The sequence below is a fragment of the Hippopotamus amphibius genome, chromosome 3 (genome assembly GCF_030028045.1).
Source record: "Hippopotamus amphibius kiboko isolate mHipAmp2 chromosome 3, mHipAmp2.hap2, whole genome shotgun sequence".
NCBI lineage: Eukaryota > Metazoa > Chordata > Mammalia > Artiodactyla > Hippopotamidae > Hippopotamus > Hippopotamus amphibius.
In genome coordinates this window covers 19,247,864-19,272,544 of record NC_080188.1, presented here as the reverse complement: position 1 = coordinate 19,272,544, position 24,681 = coordinate 19,247,864, and the positions used below count along the sequence as shown (strand labels likewise).

The following is a 24,681-nucleotide window of genomic DNA, read 5'->3' as shown; positions in this document are numbered from 1 at the left end:
TGCTCTACTGTGCTTCCACTCTACAGAAATGATTCAGTGTTCACTTTCTTCATTTACCAGAGTTTGTGTGGTCACCCATAATGGTATCCTCCCACACTAGTTCTCCCAGTACCTTGAAAGAATAGGAACTGAGGGGTTTTGAGATCTTGTTTTCAAAACTTTATCAATTCCTGCCAGGGGTCAACACTCTGTTTCTGTTGTTGTTGTTTAAACTTACGAGCTAACCTTTTAAAGTATGTTTGAGTTTTTATTTAACAGCTGCATTCTTTGATGATAGATCTTTTAACTATGGCTCCCACTATTCTTCACAGTTTTTTGGCAAGATAACATTGGTAGGAGGATAACTTTCCTCAGTAGGAATGGTATAAGAATACTATTATTTCTTTTTCCATAGAATCATGTTCTTGACATACTTTTTTTTACCCTCCATATTTTTGTGATATTTATCAAATGTTTTAGGAGTTACCATCAGGTACATAAAAGGTAGGACTATCCAGTTATTCCACAGTAGCTGAACTTTTCCTATCCAAACTCATTATCTGAACTCAGGCTGAATAGGTTAAGGATACATTTTTTAGGTCAGTCTCTCACTATCCATACTCTTGCTGTTTGCTGTTTGAACTTCATTATGTCAGTAGATTCAGGTAATAGGGAACCTCTCACTTTCAAAACTCTTAGAATTCAAAAACCAATAGATTTGGATATTGTGGGATCCTTCTATAGAATTAAACATTCAACATAAACATGCTTAGATGCAGAAATGCATATTGCCACAGATACTTAGTTAAACATGCTTATAATATGTATTAAGAGGTGGTACAGGGATACAAATGTTTATCTAATACAAACAGCTATCTATAACCCTTCCAGCCTCTGCTATAAAATTGTATAGAAGATAAATTGGACATTTAAGTTCAGTTTCTGAGGGGCCAAAATATTACTTTGATCTGTAGTTGTTCCAAACACTATTTTAATTTTTTCATACTTCCAAAGAATGTTTTAACAGATTCACTGTTGCCCAAAGAGACAGGGGTTGTGTTTTGGCAAAAGCCTGATAGCTTCCCAGTCAGATTTCCCATAAGTTAATACGATCATTTCTTTGCAGGATCTGGTTCTCAGTCTTGCAGACTCAAAACACTGTCTTGTTAGTGTACTAAAAGCAGATAAAGATGTAAGACAGTGTTTCTTGCTAACAAATTTCTCAAAGAGATTGATGCATAAACCAACTTATCAGTTATGTGTATAAAAATTAGCCAGCAAACTGTATATGCATGTTTACAATCAGAATTTTCTCCTATTATTTACTTTGTGAGGGAAATCAAATTGTAATATGAAGAATGAATAAGGGAGGTGGTTAAAGGAAGAAATAACACATTAACATTCTGTAGATGCAGGCAGGCAATACTACCAAGTGTTGCCACTTATACTCTTCTTTTTCTTCATGCCAATAGCTAACAACTGATTTCCTCTATATTTGGCTTTTGCGTGAGTTCTTTATACACATACACATACATAATGTTCATAAATGTGTTAAGTATGATCATGTGCATGACTTTTAAGTCTTTTTTCCCCTTTTAAACAGCCTTATCTGTGTGTTCAATTTTTTCTCTACAGTGTTATCATTTTCATGTATGTATACACATAAGTACTTCCTTTCCCCCTTGCTTGTCACTACAAACAATGTTGCATTAAATTTACTGGTGATTTTATTTCTAGGGGCTAAGTTCCAGTAGTGGGATTGCTGGGTCAAAGAGTAAATATACTAGAGATTCTAGATATTTCCATATTGTTTTCTTTGAAAATTAGAACACTTGACATTTCTACCAGCAGGGTACTTTTTTTCTCTGCATACCCACAAACAACAGGTTTTTTAGTTCTTTTGAATTTTTTCAGTTTAGTATCAAAGTATCAAAACTAATGCCCCACTATTGTTTTAATTTCCTAACTCAACATCTGATACTATAGTAGTTTTATTAACATTCTTGCTCCCTAGGCACCAAATATAGCAGCCAATGTGATCTTTTAAAAATATAATTTGGATTATGTTTGTCCTCTAAAGTCCATCAATGACTTTTATTAGCACTTAGAAAAAAGTCAGATATCTTAAACGTCCCATAGGCATTCATGATCTAGCCCATGTCTGCTTTTCCTACCTTATACCAGTCTCACATCACTTGAAGTTCCTTAAATCTTCCAAGCTCTTTCCTTCTTCAGGCACTTTATGCTGCCTCTTCCATCTGTCTAAAATACTTCACTTTTCATGTGATAAGTCTTGCTTTGATATTGTTTAATTAATATTCCCCAGAAGAACCAGTGACATGTTTCCTCTGATTTTTATTTCTGAATGCCCTTTTCTGTAATTTCTTAGCACATAAGGTAACTGTATTTAAATGTTTGTTTACTCTTTAAAAAATTAGTCACCTACTTATGCTAATCTGTTTGAGGATAGGAACAGTATCAGTTTTGTTCCCGAACCTATACCCAGCAGCCACTTCCCCTAATAGGCATTCAGTTGAATGAATGGTTTCTACTTCAGGTTTAGCCACACTTAGTCATTTTTATTGACCCTTCTTATTTTGCCCAGCAATCACCATCTTTCTCTAGGGTAACTTTGTATATCTCTTCTATTTTGTATTGTTTTGACAGTTTAAATCCTGTGGACCACCTTACTCTTGTTCTTTCATGATGATTTTTGTAACACTGTGATCCCCATTCTCCACATCCCAAGAGGGCTAAAAGTAGTTGTCATTCTCATTAGCTCATCGTCCTGGAAGGATGGATTTAAGTCTAGTTGCCATGTTTAAGGCTCTGATACTGTCTCTTAAGATAGGGTTTCCTTTCATGGTAATCCTCAACATGAAACAGTGATTTGTGGATTTTCTAACTTAAGATACTACCTTCATGAGTTTTCATTTAGGTAAATTTTCTTGAAACATGAAAGATTTATATGTGTTTCCCTGGTCATTCTGATAACATTTTAGGGAGAAATGAAAATTAATTGAAAAGATAAAGTCTAATTTTTTGTATGATGATAGTGTTCCTTTGTTTTCCTTGAATCAATTAAAATTATTAAATTGATTCCTAAATATCATACATATAAAGGTCACTTTCATTCTGAAAACTATTATTCCTCCTAATGTCCATTATGTCTGTTATATTAAAGTGGAATTTTATCACTTTGAACACTTAAGATGACAATATGTAATATATATGCCAAACAAGAAAGGAAAAAAGAGAATGTCCAGAAAAAAGTAAAGGTTAATGATTGATAAAGTAGAAAAAAACAAACGTTAGAATGAATGAGTGGAGTAAGATATTAAAGAACTTTGTGTCACAGAACTACAAAGATTATAGTTAGATGTATCATAGAGAAAGAAAATAACATTGAATTATGAAAACATCCTCCCCTCTTTTGACATTAAGAGCATACCACCAATGAAAAGGACTTTTTCATTTAAAATGGGTGTGAAAGCAAAACTAAGTAGATTTTCTCTAATATAACCACCTGTGCACTTTAATAAGCATTTATTGAGTACATTACATATGCCAAGCACTATGGTAGGCACCATGTTCAGTCCTTACCCTTAAGGAGTTTACATTCCTTATGGGATGTAAGCAGTTAATTAGAACCCCTGGAATCCCAATTCCTTTAAAATACTTTCAAAATGCCTCTTTCTAGTACTGATCAGTGATATTTAAGGAATTTATGTTCATAGAATTGTTTTCTGCTCTTTCAGGAGATTAATTCTGATCAGGCTGCCCAGGGCAACATCAGCAGTGACCGAGGAAAGAAAAGAACAGTAACAGCAGCTGGTGCAGAGAATATCCAACAAAAAACAGATGAGAAAGTAGATGAATCAGGACCACCTGCCCCTTCAAAACCCAGGAGAGGACGTCGACCCAAGTCTGAATCTCAGGGCAATGCAACCAAAAACGATGATGTAAATAAACCTCTTAGCAAGGGAAGAAAGAGAGCCGCAGTCAGTCAGGAAAGCCCTGGAGGTTTGGAAGCAGGTAATGCCAAAGCACCCAAACTGCAAGACGTAGCCAAAAAGGCAGCACCAGCAGAAAGACAAATTGACTTACAAAGGTAACGTACACCCATTCTTTCTGAACTTTGAATTTAGACATTTTGTTTTATTCCTAGTTGCCAGTCACCCCCCAAACACCCAGGCATTTGGGAGTGAAAACTGCCCCTGGTTTTCCTGAGTAAGTTCTGGTAGCATTTGTTTTTATCTCATAACCTTCAGGACAATAGTTTGAAAAGAGATCTCCTTTATTTCTTTGGTTAATTTTTAATTAGGATATGGTTTTTGATATTTCTGTTTATTAGCGAGGATAACATTATCTCCCTTAGATAGTTACACCAGGTTTACTAAATATGAAGGGCTACCTTTTTTATATAAAGCTCACAGAATGGAGTAGATAGATAGTAGATAGTCATGACATGTGAACAAATATATCCTGCTCTTTAATTCCACTTGTTACAGTAAATCTTAAGTCAACAACTTACATCTCCCCACCCTCCCCAATGGGAATAACCTCACAGCTGCTCATCCTTGATCATGTTTGAGTTGGAATTTCAGATTTTCCACATTGTAACAGAGGTGCCCCAATTGGAGATCTAGAAGTTGGCTCTTTCCATACTTGGCCTACAATAAGAACTTAGCCCTACCCGCCTTCTTTTTCCTTGTATACCTGTACCAGGTTCATCCCATCCCCCCCCCCCCCTCCCCCACGAATTAGATTGTAAGATTCTGAGTTCCTTCTAGGAAAGAACCAGCTCTGATCATGTCAGGACACCCTCACCATCCTGCTTCAGTATTTTTATAAAGTACAGTGTTGCTAAGGCATATGTGTTTGTAAGTACAGTTTTTAAAATTACCATTTATGAAATTCTGAAGTTTGGGGCTATTAAATTTTCTTATATTTCAAGTGTCTCTTAGTACCTTTTTCAGCATCTCATGGCAGCTGATCCAGGCCCAAACCTGACTAAGTAATGGGTATTTCTTCTGCTTAGTCACTTCTAGTTTTATGGACTAAAAGTATAGTAAGGAAAGACAATATTGGGGGCAAATTTATTATTTTTCTCCTCAAACCTGAATCTTTGACCTGGAACAACATATTTAAGCTTGGGCTTCTTTTCTTCATCATTAAGACAGTATGATGCCTTCCTCAAAGGGTTGTTCTGAGAACTTAATGGACCACTGAATATAAAGCACTTAACAACACGCCTTGTACAGAATAAATGCTCAGTAATTATTTTAACCATTGTTTTGAATTCTAGTTGCTTTACCCCGTAACATATTTTTAGTTATACAAAAGCTGAACAAATTTCGTTGGAGGTTGCCAGAATTCTCTAAAGGGTTTCTAGAATTCTGGCTGTTGCTCACCCACATGAAATAGTACTGATCATCACACCCAGGCCACCTGAGCCACCTGAGCTGTCTTTTTGCCATCCAACCAGAATATCCAGGCACTTAACTTGAACCCTGAAAACATTTTCAGTAGCAACCAGCCTTGTCTCTGAAGTTGAGCACTGTAAATCACACTGCTCTGCTTTTAGTTACACCATATGCCCCCAAAGCATTAAACCAACAAAAATGGTTTGCGTGCTAGAGACTGGTCTTGATTAAAAATGGCCTTGGGCCTTCTTAAAAATCTTAAAACATCTCTTTTAAGAGTGAAAAGACACCTTAGAAGTCTTAAGTATGGCAGTTAGTAGATCAGTTGGGCAATGTGTTATCCAAAATGCAGAATTCTTTGTTTCATACTCTCATTGAAGTTAGTTAAATTAGGTGTTCATGATATCACTATACTTCAGTAGAATAGATCAAAGATTTTGGGCACATATTTCAGAAACTTCTGACTGAAATATTTGTGGCTAACAAAACACAGAAATACATTCTGACACTTTCTCCCAAGCCTCCTTTTGTCTTTTGCATTCTTCCCGGAATCTAATATACAACTGCCCTTAAATTGTAGCATTATGACTTCAGCTTGGAAACCTAACCTACTCCAGAAACTCTGTATTACTCGTGATACGCTCTTGCAGAGAACGCAGTGCATTACAGGCACACGGGTACTGCCCCTTACACTTCTCACTTGTTCTTCTAACACACACGGCCGGATTAGACTGCCAGCATTGCGCTGCATGCTGGCAATACAGAAGTATCCAAGATGGATAGATTCTTGCCCTCAAAGAATATACTTCCCCAGCTTGTCCATTCCAGAAGAGAGCAGAAAACTTTCACTTTAACAAGTCCACTGATTGATAGAAGTATAGGAATTATTTTATTACTGCGTAAAACAGTGAAATTCTGACTCCTGCTACAATATGGATGAACCTTAAGAACATTATGCTAAGTGAGATAAGCCAGACCCGAAAGGATTAATACTATATGATTCCACTTCTATGAGATACTAGAGTAGTCAAATAAATTTGTAGAGACAGAACAAGGTGGTTGTCAGGGAGAGCAGGAAGAGGGAATAGGCGTTACTATTTAATGGGTACAGAGTTTCTGTTTGGGAAGATGAAAACATTCTAGGGATGAATACAGTGATTGTACAACAGTGTAAATGTAGTTAATGCCACTGAACTGTGTACACAGCAGTGATTAAAGTGGTAAATTTTATGTTACATATATTTTATTTCACTTAAAAAATTTGCTACATAAGACTAATAATAGTTAACACTAACATAGTGCTTATTAAGAGCCAGGATCAATTCTAAGCTCTTTGTTAGTCTATTAAATGCTTAAAACATCTCTACATGGGTAAGTACTAGCATTATCCCCAGTTTATAAAGAGAAGGAAACCCAGGAATAGAGTCCCTGTAGCTTTTGGTCCCTTTGCTTATATATATAGCGAAGGCAGCATTAAAACCAGGCAGTTGTCACTCTGGAGTCCATACTATATTGTACTTTTTAGGTAAAATTAAGTCTTATTTCTACAGGTACTATACATGCACACAAAACTAGTTTAACAGAGGATGCTTTGAAAATATTTACTTCCATAATTTAAACAGCTAATGTAGTTTATATATGTGATAGTTTCCATAGAGTGGAAAATCTTTGCTTAGTTAATTACTTATAATTATTACATAAGAAGCTAGTGTATTTAAAATAATCATAGGTTAAACCAAACAACTATAGTCATCTTTGTAACCTATTTCAGATTTCACACAAACAAAAGCCCCTACATTTTAGCTTCAGAGAGGGAAGAAACCAAGAGAAAAATGAGATGTTCTTGAAAGTGGCAAACTTAAATGAAGCACCTAATGCTTGTAAGAACATTGAAAGACCACAGTGAATGTTGGGTAGAATAATATATAGAGTATTTGGCATGGTGCTTGGCTTATCTCTTGGTAGAAATAATAGTGATAATAGGGAAAGGTTGTTGAACATACATTTTCCTTGACAACAATCATTATGAAGCAAGTGCAACCCTGTGTTAGAGATAAGGAGGTTGGATATGAAAAAATTACTTTCTCAGGCCACCTGGCGGGTGGGATGCAGAGCAGGGTTTTGAATCCCGGCCGCATCCCTTATTGATCACCTTACTGTACTGCTGACAGTGGCAGCTGTGGTTATGTTTCTCCTCTAAACTATGAACATTCACAACTCTCTTATTTGTTTTTCCTGTTAATGTGTAAAAGGAGATGTTTTAATGTGTAGTAACCACCAAGCAATGGAATAGACAAGACACACTAAAACAAAAGTTCCTTGTTTGTGACTCAGCTGTTACTCTAACTGTCCTTCAACTTGAGGAGAAAACGTTGAATGGTCAAAATCCTGAAGGTGCCAGCTTTATTTTTATTTCATGGGAAACTATATAGCTTTCACCTTCCTACAAGATTCGTAACATACTTTTCATTAACTGAAGGTATTACCTGTGATTGATTAAACATCTCACCTGTATTTTCCTGAGATCTGGTGAGGATCAGATACAGATTAAAGCCATAGAATTGAACGGTTCTGAATACAGAGCTAATATAACAACTTGAATCATCCTGTTATCACTACACTTTCAACCATCTAATTAGTAAAAGAAGAAATAGGGTTGCCAAAGCTGAGAGCTATCAAGCACTGCATTTCTGAGTAAGGATGAACTCAGAATGGTAGCATCAGCTCACTTACTGCCCTGGCAACTTGATGCGCAGCATAGGGTCCTTGCAGTGTGGAACCAGATGTGGATTTGGATCGCTGCACTAAAGAAGTTTACCCCCGGATTTTAGGCTTGAATGCAAGCCATTGAGAACTAAGGCCCAGCACCCTTGTGCTTCTCTGTGGCCCTGCTTTCTAACTCCAGACGTTACTTCATCAGTCTTTACCTTGCATTATTATTCTTCACACATTTTACTTGCTTAATTTCTCACTTCCCTGGTGGTCAATTCCTGCTCTGGTCAAAAATGTCTCTACATAAACATCTGAAAAGAGCCTTTCCTTACCTTACCCTACCTTCTTTACTTCATGTGCTCCTTTGTAGATCTGTCTGAATACAAGATCTCCTCAAGTCAGTCAGTCAGTCTACACTGTATACTAGCACCACCTCCAGAAAACTTTCCCAGTTTTATTGCTTGGTATTAATACTCTTATCACATATTGTATGATTATTTAAACTTTATTGTTAAATAATTAATGAAAACCATTTTTCAGGCCCTAGTATACTCCAGCCACAGTCTAGATGCTTTATGTTTGTAACCTCATTAATCCTTAAGCCCTATAAAGTAGGACCCTTGATAATGGTAGCCTCTACAAGTCACTTAAATGCCACAGCAGTCACTTATAATGTGTAGCAAGTGCACACCCCTCTAGAATTCCTCTTACTAGGTCTTCTCACTGACATTAGGTAAATAATATTTTAGTATGATTCCCACTTATATAATTTATTAATTCAAGGATAGATATGTCCTTCCACCAAAACACAGAAACTATGTACAGAAATTTACTGGCATAGATTTTACTTAATCTCGGAGTTTATAGGTTTTAACTTGTAAACTTAACTGTAGGATTTTTAGATCCCTTTGGATTTTTGCAGTAAATGTATTCCATCAGCTGTTTTGTGCATGTGTTCCAATAAGTGTTCCTGTTTATGTTTTGGGCTGCATTTGGAATTGTTGCTTCTTCTGAGAAAATTCCTTGGATTTACCCTGTAAATTTATAATAGCCATTTGTATTCCAAACATTTTTCATTGAAAATGTGTTCTTATAGGTCTGTTGATTCTTGAGTATGTTTTATTTATCTTTGAGGCCAAATTCTTCATGAAAAAGAAAATATCAATAAATACCTGTGGGGAGACAGTCCTTAAACTTGGGACTTATGGGGAAACTGAATTTAAGGAAATTATCTATAGGATAACAGACTATAGTTTTCCCATCTTTGGATTAATATGTTTTGCTTAGTATGCTTAGTATTGGAGTGTTAAGCCTCTTGGAATTTCTGTTTTTTTAAGCAAAGAATTTCCTGATTTCCTGTGCTCGTTTAGAGGATGTTTCCTCACATCACATGGGTTTATATCCTAAAATTAAAGTGTCTCCTAAGTGTGTTTCCTCATGTATTAAACAACTGTACATTAGTTTAATATGAATATTCTTCAGTTAACAAGTGAATTTTTATCAAAATAATATGAAATTTTTCAGAAGCCAAGTGCTCGGAAGTGATGGCGATTCACTTTGGGACATAGAATCAAGTCCAGGAAATTCTTCCAGTGATCTGGATCGTTTAAAAGTCTGTGAGAGCAGCCAGGAAGATACTGAGGACTCAGAGCTAGTAAAGGGAAGCTTCCTGAAGGTGCAGCAGGCAGTTTGTAGAGGATTCTTTGATATCATATTATTAAATTTTATCGATTATAACATTAATACTCTCTGTAAGAATCTTAATCACAGCTTTTTTTGGTTAGCATTGTTTTCTTTATAAAAGGTGTATGTTATGTTGGGGGTTGGAAATATAAGTAAACAACCCCCTTATCTTTCTCTCCCAAGTTTGGACTTTTTGAAAAGGAGACACAATCTGTGATATGGCTGATTTAAAATGGGGGGGGGGGGGCGGGGGGAGTAATGTGGAATGACAGGGAGTTCCCTGGTGGCTTAGTGGTTAGGATTCCAGGTTTTCACTGCCCTGGCTCGAGTTCAACTGAAATCCCACAAACCCCCACCCCCACCCCAAAAACGTGGAATGACATAAGCCAGGTAACTACTGATGCCTTGCCCCTAAATTGAACCTCCTCATGCAGACCAGACCACACCTTTTAGAGGCAAAGGAGAACAAATCTAGATGAGATCAAAACCCAGTATGCTCAGTTTTTTCTTTCCCCCATCCCCTCATCCATTAGATGGGTACCTCCTTCTTCCAGAGAGGAGTAGGTGACGGGAGAAGAGAAAAAGACCCTATCCTACTACAAGCTTCCAGAGGTCATAATTTTCCCTCGCTATTAGGGAAATAGGATCAGTGGGGGAGTCCTCTTAACAGAATTAAGCTAAATTTTCCTCCTTTTTTAGTACACTAAAGAACGGAACTTATTTTGCTGCTTTTAAATTCATAGTGTCTAGTAATTTTTCTACTGTATAATTTTTAAAGTTGATTAAAAATTAGTTACTTCAAATAGCTTTTAATGTTTTATTGTAGTAATCAGCAAATAGGGCATTGGGTAGCAATGATTAAATCAAGTAAAGTGTCACATGAAAAAATATTTTCAGATTTTCGATAATAACTGTAGAAATGAAATAATCTGTGTATGGTTTGTTTTCCTGTTTATATATCTTTTCTAATATTGCTTTCTTCTACTCCTATCCCCAAGGTAAAAAGAAAATTCATTTGCAAAGGGAGAAAATGAAGGCCAAACAGAAGCAGGCTCTAGCTTCTGCAAAAACTTCGATTCAGAATGACCCTGAACAGAAAATGAAGTTAACTTCAGAACACACTTTCTGCCTTGAAAACTGAAAAAAGCTATTACTTCCTTTTTTCACGTGACCACAGTCCTTTGATGGAAATGTACAGCAGAAACTCTTGAGAGAGAGGCTAAAAGCAACTCTATTCTACCCTCCCCCCAGACTTTTCTTATGAAAAGTCAATAATTAAGCAAATTGCTTAACACTTGGTTCCAGTTCCTGCATATCTGGAGTTTAACGGCATAGTACACCATTAATTTCCATGCTGCAGTCTTTAAAGAAAGTAACAGGATGTCCTTACACTGACAATGAAAATTCATCAATTTTAGAGCCAGGAATTTCCCATGTTACACAAGAGAAAAATAGAAGTCTACTGAATTAATTTTTTTAGAAGAAAAGAGATCAGATTAAATATTTCTTTGTTTTTCCTTTTGGAAACTTTTATGTATAATTCTTTCTGCCTGTCTACTTTTCTGCAAAATGAGATGTACAGATTTCAGTTCCCTGCTATGAAAAGTGATGTGGTGGCAATTTTATAAATGTTGCTTTCTGATTTTTATCAGAGTGAGAAAATAATTAAAATTATTATTGATTTCATATCACTTCATATTTTGATTTCCCCTCCATTTTAGTTTAATATAATTTGCAATAAATGTACATATTGTTGTTTGTTTCGTAAAGCATATCACTTTAAAGTGGTTTTTACTCCTGTGATTATGTTGGAATATTTGGAATTTTAAAGGAGTAAAGACTGTCCAGCATTTGGTTTTTATAATGTTTGTCACCAGATTTTTATTATTGATGTAAAAAAAAGTCAATTTTTTAAAATAGTTGGACTTTGGCAGCTTTGTAAGGAAAGTGGGAGGTGTTTAGGATTGCTATCAATTTTCAGCATTGTGCTGTTGAGAAATAAGTGCTTTGCTTTCATCTGCCAGTCTGGGCTCCGTTTTAATGTTTATTTTAGAAGACAACTGTTGCATCAATATATTGTTTCTTGGCATTGTTCAGCGTAGGTTATGTGTGCACTTTTTGTGTACACGTATTCATATTTAAGTTTTTTGCATAAAATAAATGCTTCTAGATGTCATATGGTAGTCTTTTTTAATCTTTTTATCACATTGTTTTCTTGTGAAATTTTTTATGTGAAAGGGCTAAAGTCATAAATTAACAAAGAACATGATTACAGTCAACTCTCCATTATCTATATAAAATAGTGACTATGCCTCAGGTTTTGGATTTTGCAGTACTCATAAAATTAAAATAACAAAGGCATACCGCAAGAGCTAATTCAGAAGGAACTTGAGATTGGTCCTTTCTCACTCCCAGAGTTTTTCACCTGCCCCCATTCTCCACTTTAAGCCCTTGCCCCAAAGCCCTATCTGAATGTGCTCAGTGTCCTTGTATACACCTGGTGTAGGTTCGAGGACATAAATGTGTGATAACTTGGTCTTGACAGGCTGTAGTCTATATAAGATGTAAAACAGTGAACGTGAGCTGTGTCAAAGAAAAAAAGGATGATGATGTTAAATGTGAAATTTTCTGGTAGTCAATGTCACTTACGTTCTCATAGGTAATTAAGAGTTGGCTGTATACCGACTGAGTGAAAGATGGGTAATATTTTTAAATATGCATATAACAAACACATTTAGCTAGTGGATGATGGCTAGGGAACAATGGATACCAGTGATAGAAAATAATATCTTTTGAAAGGGCAGAAAAAGCTCTACTCTTCCTTATTGCCTCTTCATAACCCTTTAGAAGGAAGGTACAAAATATTGCCTCCAACATGCTGAAAAAGAATATCTATGCATAAGCATCAGAAAAGTCCCTCAAGCAATCAGTGGGCATGTTCTATTTAGATTTTGAAGTTCTCTTAGCATCAGACAACTTGATTCTTAAGGCCACCAATTTGCCACCAATGAAAAGCACACTGATGGGGCCTTCTATCTTTCATCTCCTAATTACTCAGCATCATAGGTGACTAGATTACCTAGTGTGAAGTCACATTTAACATAATGTAGCAGACCATTCCCATCAGTTATGGCTGCTATGATTTTTGCCAGAGAGGATTGAGCTAAAAGGATCTGGTCCACATACATATGTAAATGGCCCACCCCTGATTTTTTAATATGAAGCAAGTGTCTGGCACTAAGGGATGGGAAGGTAGGATGATAGATTGAGCTGATGGGGAGGGACTTCTTTAAGGGAAACGTCATTTTTCCTTTAAAAAAGGAAAAAGTAAAAGTCCCTTAGGATTTTGGTATTCACATCTCAGAGAAATAAAACACAAAGTGCAGACTTATATTTGAGAATAATGTTAACCCTTTGTGTCTAGTTTGAAGCTTCTTGTATTTGTCTAAAACTACAAGCCAGAATTTTGTATCTCCTTTGATAAAAAGTGTGTATAATGTAAAGTAGTTTTGCATATTCTTGTGCTGCACATGGGCTGAATTTTTAAAAAAAAATTTTTAAAGACTTGAAGAGAACCTTGTAATTTGTGTAAATGACAAGTGTAAAATCCTACCATAAAATGCTAAAAATATGCATTGTTTCAAATAAAACCAAGAAATGCAGCATCATATAGTAGTGTGGAACCCTGAATGTTCATGTACCCCCTTGGTATGTCACAAGCTGATAAAAATGTCTTTGAATGTTTTCTGTTTAGATTCTGGAGTTTGCACATCCTCCATAAAGAATCAAATGCTACCTTCAAACTTTCTGACTACATACTCTGATCTGGTTTACAGTGACTGAGGGAGAACATAATAATAGATGATAAATTCTTGTGGATATTTGGGAAATTTTTAGAAATTGTCTTTTGAGAACTTAAAAGTGGCCTTCCATTTATACTATCCATTGATATATCTATTTATCGCAAATTCTGGACATGCACATTTAGTTCAAAAACTAGTTCACAGAGAACAAGCATATGACATACATTCATGTGGAATAAGAGGTGAACAGAATGAGAAGAGAAGCTATCATGACTGGTTCTGTATTTCAGCATCAGTGGGATTATCATTCCACGCTTGGATACTTTTAGTCACATGAATAACTCAGTAGAAACCACTGGTGACCAACAAGTCTCCAGCAGTCTGACAAGCAACTTTGCAGCCTATTTAAATAATAATGATGGCTTTGCCTCCAATAAGTTAAAAGTTTGCTGCAAGCCAGCAACAGTGGACATCAATGGAAATGAGCCTGTAAACCATAGCTCCAATTTTTCATTCCCATTTAACAGTAATAATAACCTTCATTTATTTTATCTTGTGTACAGGAACATGTACAAAGTACCATTTCTAAGGAACATGGGCCAGGCTGGTGATAAGGACTTCAATTTGGGGGTATTTCTCAAATAATGCTTTTTTAGTCAATGCTGATTCCAACTTAAAGCACTTTCCTCCCCTTCATTCTCTACTTTCTCTAGTGAAGACCATGCATCCTTTTAAGAAACAGCACTGTAGCCTTTCTTCCAGAAGAAGCTTGAAAAGCAATCAGCTGGAGATCAGTTATACACAGGAGTGCTGTAGTGCAAGGTCCAGATCTGTGGAAGCCAGTAAGAAAATGTAAGGGTTGGAGGTAACCATCCTGTACAGACTGGGCTCGTTGGCAGGGGCTGGCTATAAAAACACTAAGATTGGTACCTTAGAAGGACTAGCAGTGTAAAGCAAACCGCACAACACAGGCATATATAGCTGTTCAGGGTGATAACATTGCCTGGACCTCATAGATGCTGTAGAAGCAGAAAATCCTTACCTTTTCTAGAGAAGTGCAATTCTGAGAACTGTTCTGCGCATGTAGGTCCCTAAAGTGATTGGGCTGAGCAAGCCACCTGCCTCCAGATTAGCTGGACCTGATGCAGAAGTCAGCTCCCCAGACTGAGGGCCCCCTGGAAGGAGGTGACCATAAGGGTGGGTTGGGGACAGGTCAGAAGATGGCTCTTTCAGCAGCATGAACACCACTTGAGCACTTCCTTTGTGCAAAACATTGCTCTATTCACAGACTCTGGAACACCTGGTCCCAACCCCCAAACACTGGTTGTCCACCATCCTGAGTGCACCCCCATCTCAAGCACAAATTTCGGGGTGTCAGTAATTCCTGTGGCTTCTTTGGACAAACTAGGGATTTCATGAGCTTCTCCAACAAGCAAATTTTGATGGGGACCCAGGCAGCAACCCTTCAAAGAACTGTTTTATTCTTAGCCTTTATGAGAGAAGGTCACCCAGGTGGCCAACCCCAAAAAACTCCTGAAACCCTTTCCTTCCCAGGAAGGTCTTGGCAGTTTTGCCATCTGGTTTCACCTGGACCATGGTGGAGTGTACCCTCCAAGAGAAAGGTCAGCTGCAGAGACAAAAGAGCAACCTGCCCCTTTGCCACCCACCTCAAGTTAAGAGCTGAAAGGCAGAAAGCTGGTGCCCTTAAAACTACCTTACTTGTGACCACTTTACAAGCAGGCTCTTTGAAATGCTGTACATAGAATCAGCTCTGGAGTCCAAGGTCTCTGCAGCCACTGACCATTTGGAAGCTTGGCCTGCCCAGGGAAGCTTATAATTATGAACAGTAGGACCTGCCTCTTTCTAGAAGTCTGTTACATCATTTGCAGTTTCCTGCTAATTCCACCTTTTCATCACAGTGGTAATATAAATGGCAATGAAGTGTTTGTTGTCCAAAGGCCTGATCTTCATTTATGCATGATTTCTCTCTAATAAATCTGGTGTTGTATTTTGAAGGTCAGAGCTACTGAAATTTTGCAGTTCCTACGGAAGGATAAAGGAAATTACAAATATTCCACAACAACTAAATGGAAAAAAGAAGAAAGCCACACAGCAATCAGACAAGAAAAACCCATAAAAGGTATTCAGATTAGTAGGGAAGAGGTAAAATTGTCATTCTATGCAGATGACATACCATATATAGAAAACCCTAAAGACTCCACACAAAAACTACTAGAACAGATCAACAAATCCAGCAAGGTAACAGGATACAAGATTAACATACAGAAATCAGTTGCATTTCTTTACACTAACAAATATCAGAAAGGGAATGTAAATAAACAATCCCTCTTTAAATTGCGTCAAAAAAAAAAAATACTTCGGGATAAATCTCACCAAGAAGGTGAAAGACATAAGCTGAGAACTACAAAGCATTAATAAAGGGAACTGAAGATGACTGAAAGAAATGAAAAGATATCCCACACTCCTGGATTGGAAGAATTAATACTGCTAAAATGGCCATACCACCCAAAGCAATCTACAGATTTAATGGGATTCTTATCAAATTACCCATGACATTTTTCACAGAACTGGAAAAAATAATCCTAAAATTTACATGGAACCATAAATGACCCATAATGGCCAAAGCAATCCTGAGGGAAAACAACAAAGCAGGAGGCATAACCCTCCCAGACTTTAGACAATATTACAAAGCTACAGTAATCAAAACAGCACGGTATTGAAACAAAAACAGACATATGGATCAATGGAACTAAACAGAGAGCCCAGAATAAATCCACACACCTGTGGTCAATTAATCTTCGACAAAGGAGACAAGAATATACAATGGAGAAAAGACAGTCTCTTCAGCAAGCGGTGTTGGGAAAGTTGGACAGCTGCGTGCAAATCAATGAAGCTAGAACACACCCCCACACCATACACAAAAATAAACTCAAAATGGCTCAAAGACTTAAATATAAGACATGACACCATAAAACTCCTACAAGAGAACACAGGCAAAACATTCTCTGACATAAATCATACCAATGTTTTCTTAAGTCAGTCTGCCAAGGCAATAGAAATAAAAGCAAAAATAAATATATGGGACCTAATCAAACTTATAACCTTTTGTACAGCAAAGGAAACTGTGAACAAAATGAAAAGACAACCTATGGACTGGGAGAAAATATTTGTAAATGATGCGACCGACAAGGGCTTAATTTCCAAACTATACAAACAGTTCACACAGCCCAATAACAAAAAACAACCCAAAAGAAAAATGGGCAGAAGACCTAAATAGACATTTCTCCAAAGAAGACATACAGATGGCCAACAGGGACATGAAAAGATGCTTAATATCACTAATTATTAGAGAAATGCAAATCAAAACTACAATGAGGTATCACCTCACACCACTCAGAATGACCATCATTAAAAAGTCTAGAAATAATAAATGCTGGGGGCTTCCCTGGTGGCAGAGTAGTTAAGAATCTGCCTGCCAATGCAGGGGACACAGGTTCAAGCCCTGGTTCCAGGAAGATCCCACATGCCACAGAGCAACTAAGCCCGTGAGCCACAACTACTGAGCCCACGTGCTGCAACTACTGAAGCCCACCCACCTAGAGCCTGTGCTCTAACAAGAGAAGCCACTGCAATAAAAAGCCCACGCACAGCAACAAAGACCTGATGCAGCCAATAAATAAAAATAATTTTAAAAATCTACAAATAATAAATGCTGGAGAGGGTGTGGAGAAAATGGAACCCTCCTACACAGTTGGTGGGAATGTAAATTGGTGCAGCCACTATGGAAAACAATGCAGTGGTTCCTTAAAAAAACTAAAAATAGAGTTACCATATGATCCAGCAATCCCACTCCTATATATCAGGGCATATATCAGGAAAAAACTCAAATTCAAATTCAAAAAGATACATGCAATGCACCCCTATGTTCACAGCAGCACTATATTTACAATAGCCAAGACCTGGAAACAACCGAAATGTCCATCAACGGATGGATGGATAAAGAAGATGTAACACACACACACACACACACACACAATGGGATATTAGCCATAAAAAATAAAAGAACGAAATAATGCCATTTGCAGCAACATGAATGGACCTAGAGAATACCATACTATTCAAAGTAAATCATATAGAGAAAGAGAAATACCATATGATATCACTTACATGTGGAATCTAAATTATGACACAAATGAACATATCTGTGATACAGAAACAGACCCACAAATATAGAGAACAGACTTGTGGTTGCCAAGGCTGGGGGAGCGGGGAAGGATTGGGAGTCTGGAATTAGCAGATACAACCTATTATATACATAATGGATAAACAACAAGGTCCTACTGTATAACACGGAAATATATTCAATATCCTGCGATAAACCATAATGAAAAAAATATATATACATGTATGTATAACTGAATCACTTTGCTGTACAGCTAAAATTAACAGAACATTGTAAATCAACTATACTTCAATAAAATTTTTAAAAAAAGAAGAAGAAAGCCATTGTGTAAACCCATGGCCTTCACTGCCATTTGGCTTTGGGAAGAACAGGGTTGTGAAAGTGGGAAGGAGCAGATTAGAAAGATTTCTGGCTGCGTTCACCTTCATTTTAATATCCCTGCTCATAATTAATGGTTTTTAACAATAATAGTTGAGCAGAGAAGCCCAGAAAGGGCTGGCATTGCAACAATAGATTTTCTTCTCTTTAGAAAAGCTGAATCATGAGAGCACAAATCTATCAGATGCAAAAAAAACTTTTGCTCTGTAAATTCAGGCAGGAACACTTGAAGGCTTGGGTTGAGTATCTCACAGTGGTGATCAAGTGGCAGGAACCAGGAGAAGATGGAAATGTGCCTTAAAATTATTGCAAAGTCCAGCAGGCCTGGGAGACCTTACCACCTCTCCTGGATACTCAGAAGGGCAAGTGCCTCAAGAGAAGCCCGACTGGGGAAGGGACCCCACACTGTAGGATGTGAACCTGGCACACAGGCCTTCATTCGGGTTAGAACAGGATGATGAGGTGGAGACCAGAATATTTTCCTACTTAGGAATTTAAATTAAGAGTTGCTTCCTTGGACTTCATAAAGCTCAGTGCCACTGAGATGCTTTTTATTTTTTGTATTCCATAGAGCACCTTCCTTTCATGGTGCAAGATTCAATCGTTCTCCTTGGAAACTGGCCACTTAGTACCTTTCCTGCCCTAACCATCAGATGAGAGTGTGCTGGTCCTTGATTGCCTAGTCTATCCTGGCTCTGTGTTTTTTTTTTTTTTTTTTTTTTGGCACACGGGCTTAGTTGCTCCGCGGCATGTGGGATCTTCCTGGAGCTGGGATCGAACCCGTGACTTCTGCATTGGCAGGCGGATTCTTAACCACTGCGCCACCTAGGAAGCCCCTGGCTCTGTTTTAAACATAAAGAAAGTGAGACACAGAAGAGGCTGTTTGTTCTGCCTAAGCTCTAGTCCCCCAATCATACCCAAAGTTAATAAAAATTACTAAATAATCAAAAGCTTGGCACTTTACATATACTGGCACATTTAACCCTCACAATAATTTCATAAGAGAACTACTATGTTCACTCCATTTACACATGCCATTGAAGCTCAGAGATGTGTTTAAAACAATAAGCCCAATTCTCAGCAAGAATGGAGAAGTTTAAACCCAGATAGTCTGACTGCACAACTCAGTACTTCCTGCTTAAACTTTTCCACCAGGTTTCTGAGAAGCCCACAACCTGTCTGGAACTTGACGGTGAGTGAAATACGAAAGTAGAAAGAGAAGAATAATGAATACAAGATGGTGGGCAGAAGTTGGGATGATACCACCTATTGCTTCCTGTTGCCTCCATGTATGCATTCAGCACACAGTATCCTAAGGAAATCAAGGTAAAATTAAAACAAGAATCCATCAATTGCTGAAGGCATGAACAAAATGTGAAACGTATATATCAAATATATAAACAAAATATGTATAAACAGTAGAATACTACTTAGCAATAAAAAGGAAGGAAATACTGATCATGCTACAACATAGATGAGGCTCAGAAACATTCTGCTAAGTGAACGAGGACAGGGCTTCCCTGGTGGTGCAGTGGTGAAGAGTCTGCCTGCCAATGCAGGGGACACGGATTCGAACCCTGGTCCGGGAAGATCCCACATGCCTCGAAGCAACTAAGCCGGTGTGCCACAATTACTGAGCCTGCACTCCAGAGCCTGCGAGCCACGACCTCTGAAGCCCGTGCGCCTAGAGCCCATGCTCCAAAACGAGAAGCCACTGCAGTAAGAAGCCTGCACACCGCAACGAAAACTAGACCCTGCCCTCCACAACTACAGAAAGCTCGCGTGCGGCAACGAACACCCAACGCAGCCAATAAATTAAATAAATAAAAATTTTTAAAAATAAGAAAGAGGCCAGACACAAAGAAGTATATGTTGCGTGCTTACATTTATATGAACTACCCAGAGAAGGCAAATGTATAGAGACAGAAAGTAGATTAGTGATTGCCTGGGACTAGGGTTGAGAGCAACAATGAACTGTAAACTGGCTCATCTTATTGCAGTGATGGAAATGTTCTAAAACTGGATCACAGTGATGGTTACAGAGCTCAGTAAATTTACTGAAAATCACTGAATTATATATTTTAAGGGGGGTGTATTTTATGATATACATAAGTTGTACCTTAAAGTTTAAGATAAATGAGACATCATCTCAAAAAAGTTTTAACTATACAAAACAAAGCAACATCTACTTAAGCACCAGATTGTTAAATCCACATTATGTCAAAAGCACCATTATTAACAATAATTGAGTTTATAGGCACACTACCTTCCCATCAGTGAGCTCCACTTCTCAGACGGTTACCTGCTGGGGTTAGTCTTGTTCTCAGCTAGGAGGGTCTGGAAACAGTTTTTTCCATGGGACTGCCCTTATTAACCAAAGACATGAAAGACTGTGTAAACCAGAGGCCAGCATGTTCACAATGACTGACCAGTTCCTCTTCTCTGCCTGGGAAGTCTCTGTGGGAAGCTGAGTTGAATGAGGTCTGGGAAGTGTAGATTCTACAGGAAGGGTTGGCTGGGTCATCTTCACGATCAGCCTTTATTAGCTGCAATGCCTACAGAACCCATCTCTATTCCGATATACCTGGCACTGTGAGATCTCAGAAATCTCATAGGACCTTTCACAACCCAGGTTTCTCACATGTAAAACAGTAACTGCTTCAGTCATGAGGGTAAAACATGGAAAACACCTCACAGAATGCCTGGCCATAGTGAGTGCTCACCCACTCATCTGTTGTCACTATTCAAGCAGACCGGCAGCCCCAACTGCCACCAGAACATCCTCAGGCAGCGACTGAAGACACCCAAATACTTCCTTCTTGTTTGCTGCATCCGTCTTCTAGGTTCTGGGCCAACCACCCCACTTCTGTTAATTAATCTTTCTCGAGCCAAGTAGAAAGTTTCCACTCCCTCACATTCCCATATATATAGTTCAACCCCAAAGAGGCCGCATTTGTAAGTAAAACTTTATCATCATTTTTCAGACAGCCAGTATTACTGAACACCCTTTTTGGATTTGGGGACCCACCCCCACCACAACGGACACATCATGAGGCAGAGCCCATTTCCCTCTGTAGAAGATGAAAACACTAACATTACTTTCCCAGCCTCCCTTGCACCAAGGGCTTGACCTGGATGATGTCAACCAAACACCTACACCTACTTTGAGAGGTGGACTGTGACACTACAGAATGGGGACCACTCCATCCTGGAAGTGAGGGGGCAGCAGTGTCCAACATCCAGAATTGGTGGTATCAGTGCTCTAGGCTGGCTGGGGGTGCCCCAACATTGGCAGTGGAGGCTGTATCTTCACAGGACCAGTTCTATGATATTATTTTTGGCACTGATTCTGGCAATGCGAGTGTCCTTATGAGAAACCAGAGAACTTGTACACTTTCTCTCCACTCACTGAGGAAAGGCCACATGAGGACAGAGCAAGAAGGTGGCCATCTACAATCCAGGAAGTGGCCTCACGAGAAAATGGGTCAGTTGGCAGAAAAACATTTAAGGGATGGGGCTTCCTCCATGATCCTGACCCTCTCGCAGTAGTAGGAGACTCTACTGGCCTGGTTCCAGGATGGTTTGCTTGTTCTTCCCCGTGGGACAGGGATTTTTTTCTTTTTCTTTCTCCGGCCTCATTTGATCTTTGCCTGTACTCTGGGGTGAAATGTTGCTCTCCTTCTCAAGCAGATACTGCTTTTGTTACTTAGCAGACATGAGTTCAGACAGGGCTTGGTTTCTTTTCCATAGGAGGAGCCTGCACTATGGTGGTGCAGGCCCCCCCGAGGCCTGCACTACCAAGAAAGTCTTCTCTCTGGTCTCCACGGGTACCCAGTGTTCCTTGTGAGTGCCAATGGAGGACCACACAGAAGTGCCTACATGTAGACATAACTCCCCTTGTGTCTCAGGCATCTTTCTTTAGATGTCAGGACATTGGGTTACTTCAGATCAGTTCAAGAAAAATTATGACTTTGTGGATTACCTGCCTTTTCTCGTTAGGGTGGGAACCACCCTCTTCTCAGTTTCCTACATTCTAGGCAGAAGGCAGAAGCCCGAAGCCCCTAGATTTAAAACGATCAGATAAAGAAACTGAACTTCAATTACTGCAAATTTGCCATTCTACATGACAACTTGGAGTTTTTGTGTTTGAATTTTTTTTCTATTGAAGTCACCAGCATCAATCCTGAAAAGCAAAAACATTGACAATACTGCAATATCTGGAATACTTTCTGATATGGGACTTTATGAATTTCTGACACACTTATCCTTATGTTTAAGACTTTTCCTATAATTTGTTATCTGTTGCTTCATGCAATACTTTTCAAAATTAAAACAAAAAGTCTTCTTCACTCAACTATGAGTAAGGATAAATGACACATCTGCGTATAATCTATTTTGAACATTAATACAGAAAGATCAATTTTGACAATATTAATACATTTGGAAAAGACAAAAATAAAAATTGCAATATTCGCCGCACTTCAGACTAATATGTAGCTTTTTCCTTTTTCTCAAAAAAATATTAATGTAAATTTAAACTATTAACCTATTACTTTTCCTTTTTACTCTAAAATTTTAAATGATTATATATATATATATATATATATATATATGAAGTTCAATAAAAGAAAATTTTCACTGTTTTATTATTATTTCATTGATAACTGGAAATAATTTTGTGGAACAAACGGTGTTAAAAAATGATCCACTACAGGTGTTGAATAGGCTGGGTATGTAACTGATAGAAAAATGTTACAGTAGTGATTGGAATGACTGATCTATATTATTGAATAGGTAAATGAGTTACTGTTCCACAGCTGTGGCAGGGAGGGATATGGGAGGAATCTGAGGAGACTAATATCCTAATGAAAAAAACTCAGTCGAAGAAGCACTAGCGAAATGCAAGGTGGATCTGGAATAGATATAAGGAAATCATAATGGTGATATCTGTCAACTACTGCCTCATGACCAGCTGCAGATCTAAGGATTGCAGCAATGAACTCTAGTCTCTTCCTATATGATTTATATAACATATTTACATATTTCAGTAATCTATATAAAATTTTAAATAATATATATATATTTTAAAATCTATTTTCCACTCTTTTCTTCCTCACTGTTTTATATACAGGATGTTTTGCAGTTAACTTTTCAATTTAGTCCACAGGTTACATAGTATCTAGACAGGAGCAGAGTTAAGAAGAGAAACAGATGTTACCCAGAAATTCAAAATGCAGAACTGGACACAGCACACTGATAGTACTTTGATTTGGCGCCACTGAGAGGCATAAGCACTTTGGGATGTATAACAATTTCACGCTTACATAGTTATTCTCCTTGTCCTTTGCTCTTGACTCTATTCTCTTCTCCTTGACCCTAATACAATTATTTTACCATTAATTTATTCTACTTGCTTTTAAAACTTGCCTCAAATCTTTTTGATACCGTCAAGGTATAAGTGAAAGGAAATATAGGAAAGAGGTAGAGTAGAAACAGACCTTTAAAAGAAATATATAAGGTCCTTATAAACAAGCAATTTTACACTCAATTCACTTTCTCTTTTTTTCCAAATCTTTTCTTAGAATAGCACTTCACCTGACTTTCATAGAGGCCTAGAATCTGATAACTAAGGCCTAGACTTACCCAAGTCCTGTAGGGCTTTTGAGTTCAGACATCTTAAATTTTGTTCGGCTATTTAGATGCCTTTTATTTCCAGAATTTTGTCCACAAACATAAACTGCCTGTACATCTTTGGCATGGCTCATAAATGGCACCTTTGGGACCATTTCCACAAATAAAAATGGTTCATAATAATAATAATTTCCAGAAAATGGCTGCCCCAAGGAAGTCTGCATGGAGCAGCTAGTGAGGGCTGGGTAACAAGCTTCTGCGGGAAAGGGGAAGGGGGTTGTAGGAAACGCCATCGCCAGGACCATCGCCACCCCCCCTTCCCCCCGCAAGCCGCACAGTTTCAGTATACTGCTAATGATTTTCAAGAATGCCTGCCTACGCAATGGTTAAGAATCCACCTGCCAATGCAGGGGACATGGGTTCGAGCCCTGGTCTGGGAAGATCCTACATGCCTTGGAGCAACTAAGCCCATATGCCACAACTACTGAACCCACATACCACAATTACTGAAGTCTATGCACCCTAGAGCCTGAGTGCCACAACTACGGAGCCCATGTGCTGCAACTACTGGAGCCCATGTGCTGCAACTGCTGAAGCCCATGTGCTGCAACTACTGAAGCCCATGCGCCTAGAGCCTGTGTTCCACAAGAGGAGCCACCGCACTGAGAAGTCCACACACTGCAACGAAGAGTAGCCCCTACTTGCCATAACTAGAGAAAGCCTACATGCAGCAACGAACACCCAATGCAGCCAAAAAAACTAATTAAAAAAAAAAAAGAATTTCCATCTGAAGACATTACTGAGCACCAGTACTCTGCCAGTCTCTGTGGTAGGGTTAAAGGTAAAAAAGACATGACTCTAAACG

The 24,681-nt window shown here is 38.1% G+C and overlaps 1 protein-coding gene across 3 annotated transcripts in view; it reads left to right on the top strand.

The window, feature by feature from the left end:
- PDS5A (PDS5 cohesin associated factor A) overlaps positions 1–13,466 on the top strand; it is a 152,276-nt gene extending 138,810 nt beyond the window's left edge. For 2 of the 3 annotated variants that reach the window (XM_057725933.1, XM_057725935.1), the window contains exons 32-33: positions 3,738–4,090; positions 9,642–10,756. In XM_057725933.1, the coding sequence (XP_057581916.1) occupies positions 3,738–4,090; positions 9,642–9,918 (630 nt within the window). In that variant the 3' untranslated portion in view covers positions 9,919–10,756. Of the gene's footprint in view, positions 1–3,737; positions 4,091–9,641; positions 10,757–10,798 lie in introns of those variants that run through there. The other variant, XM_057725936.1, reaches the window with a different exon arrangement.
- The last annotated feature ends 11,215 nt before the right edge of the window (positions 13,467–24,681 follow it).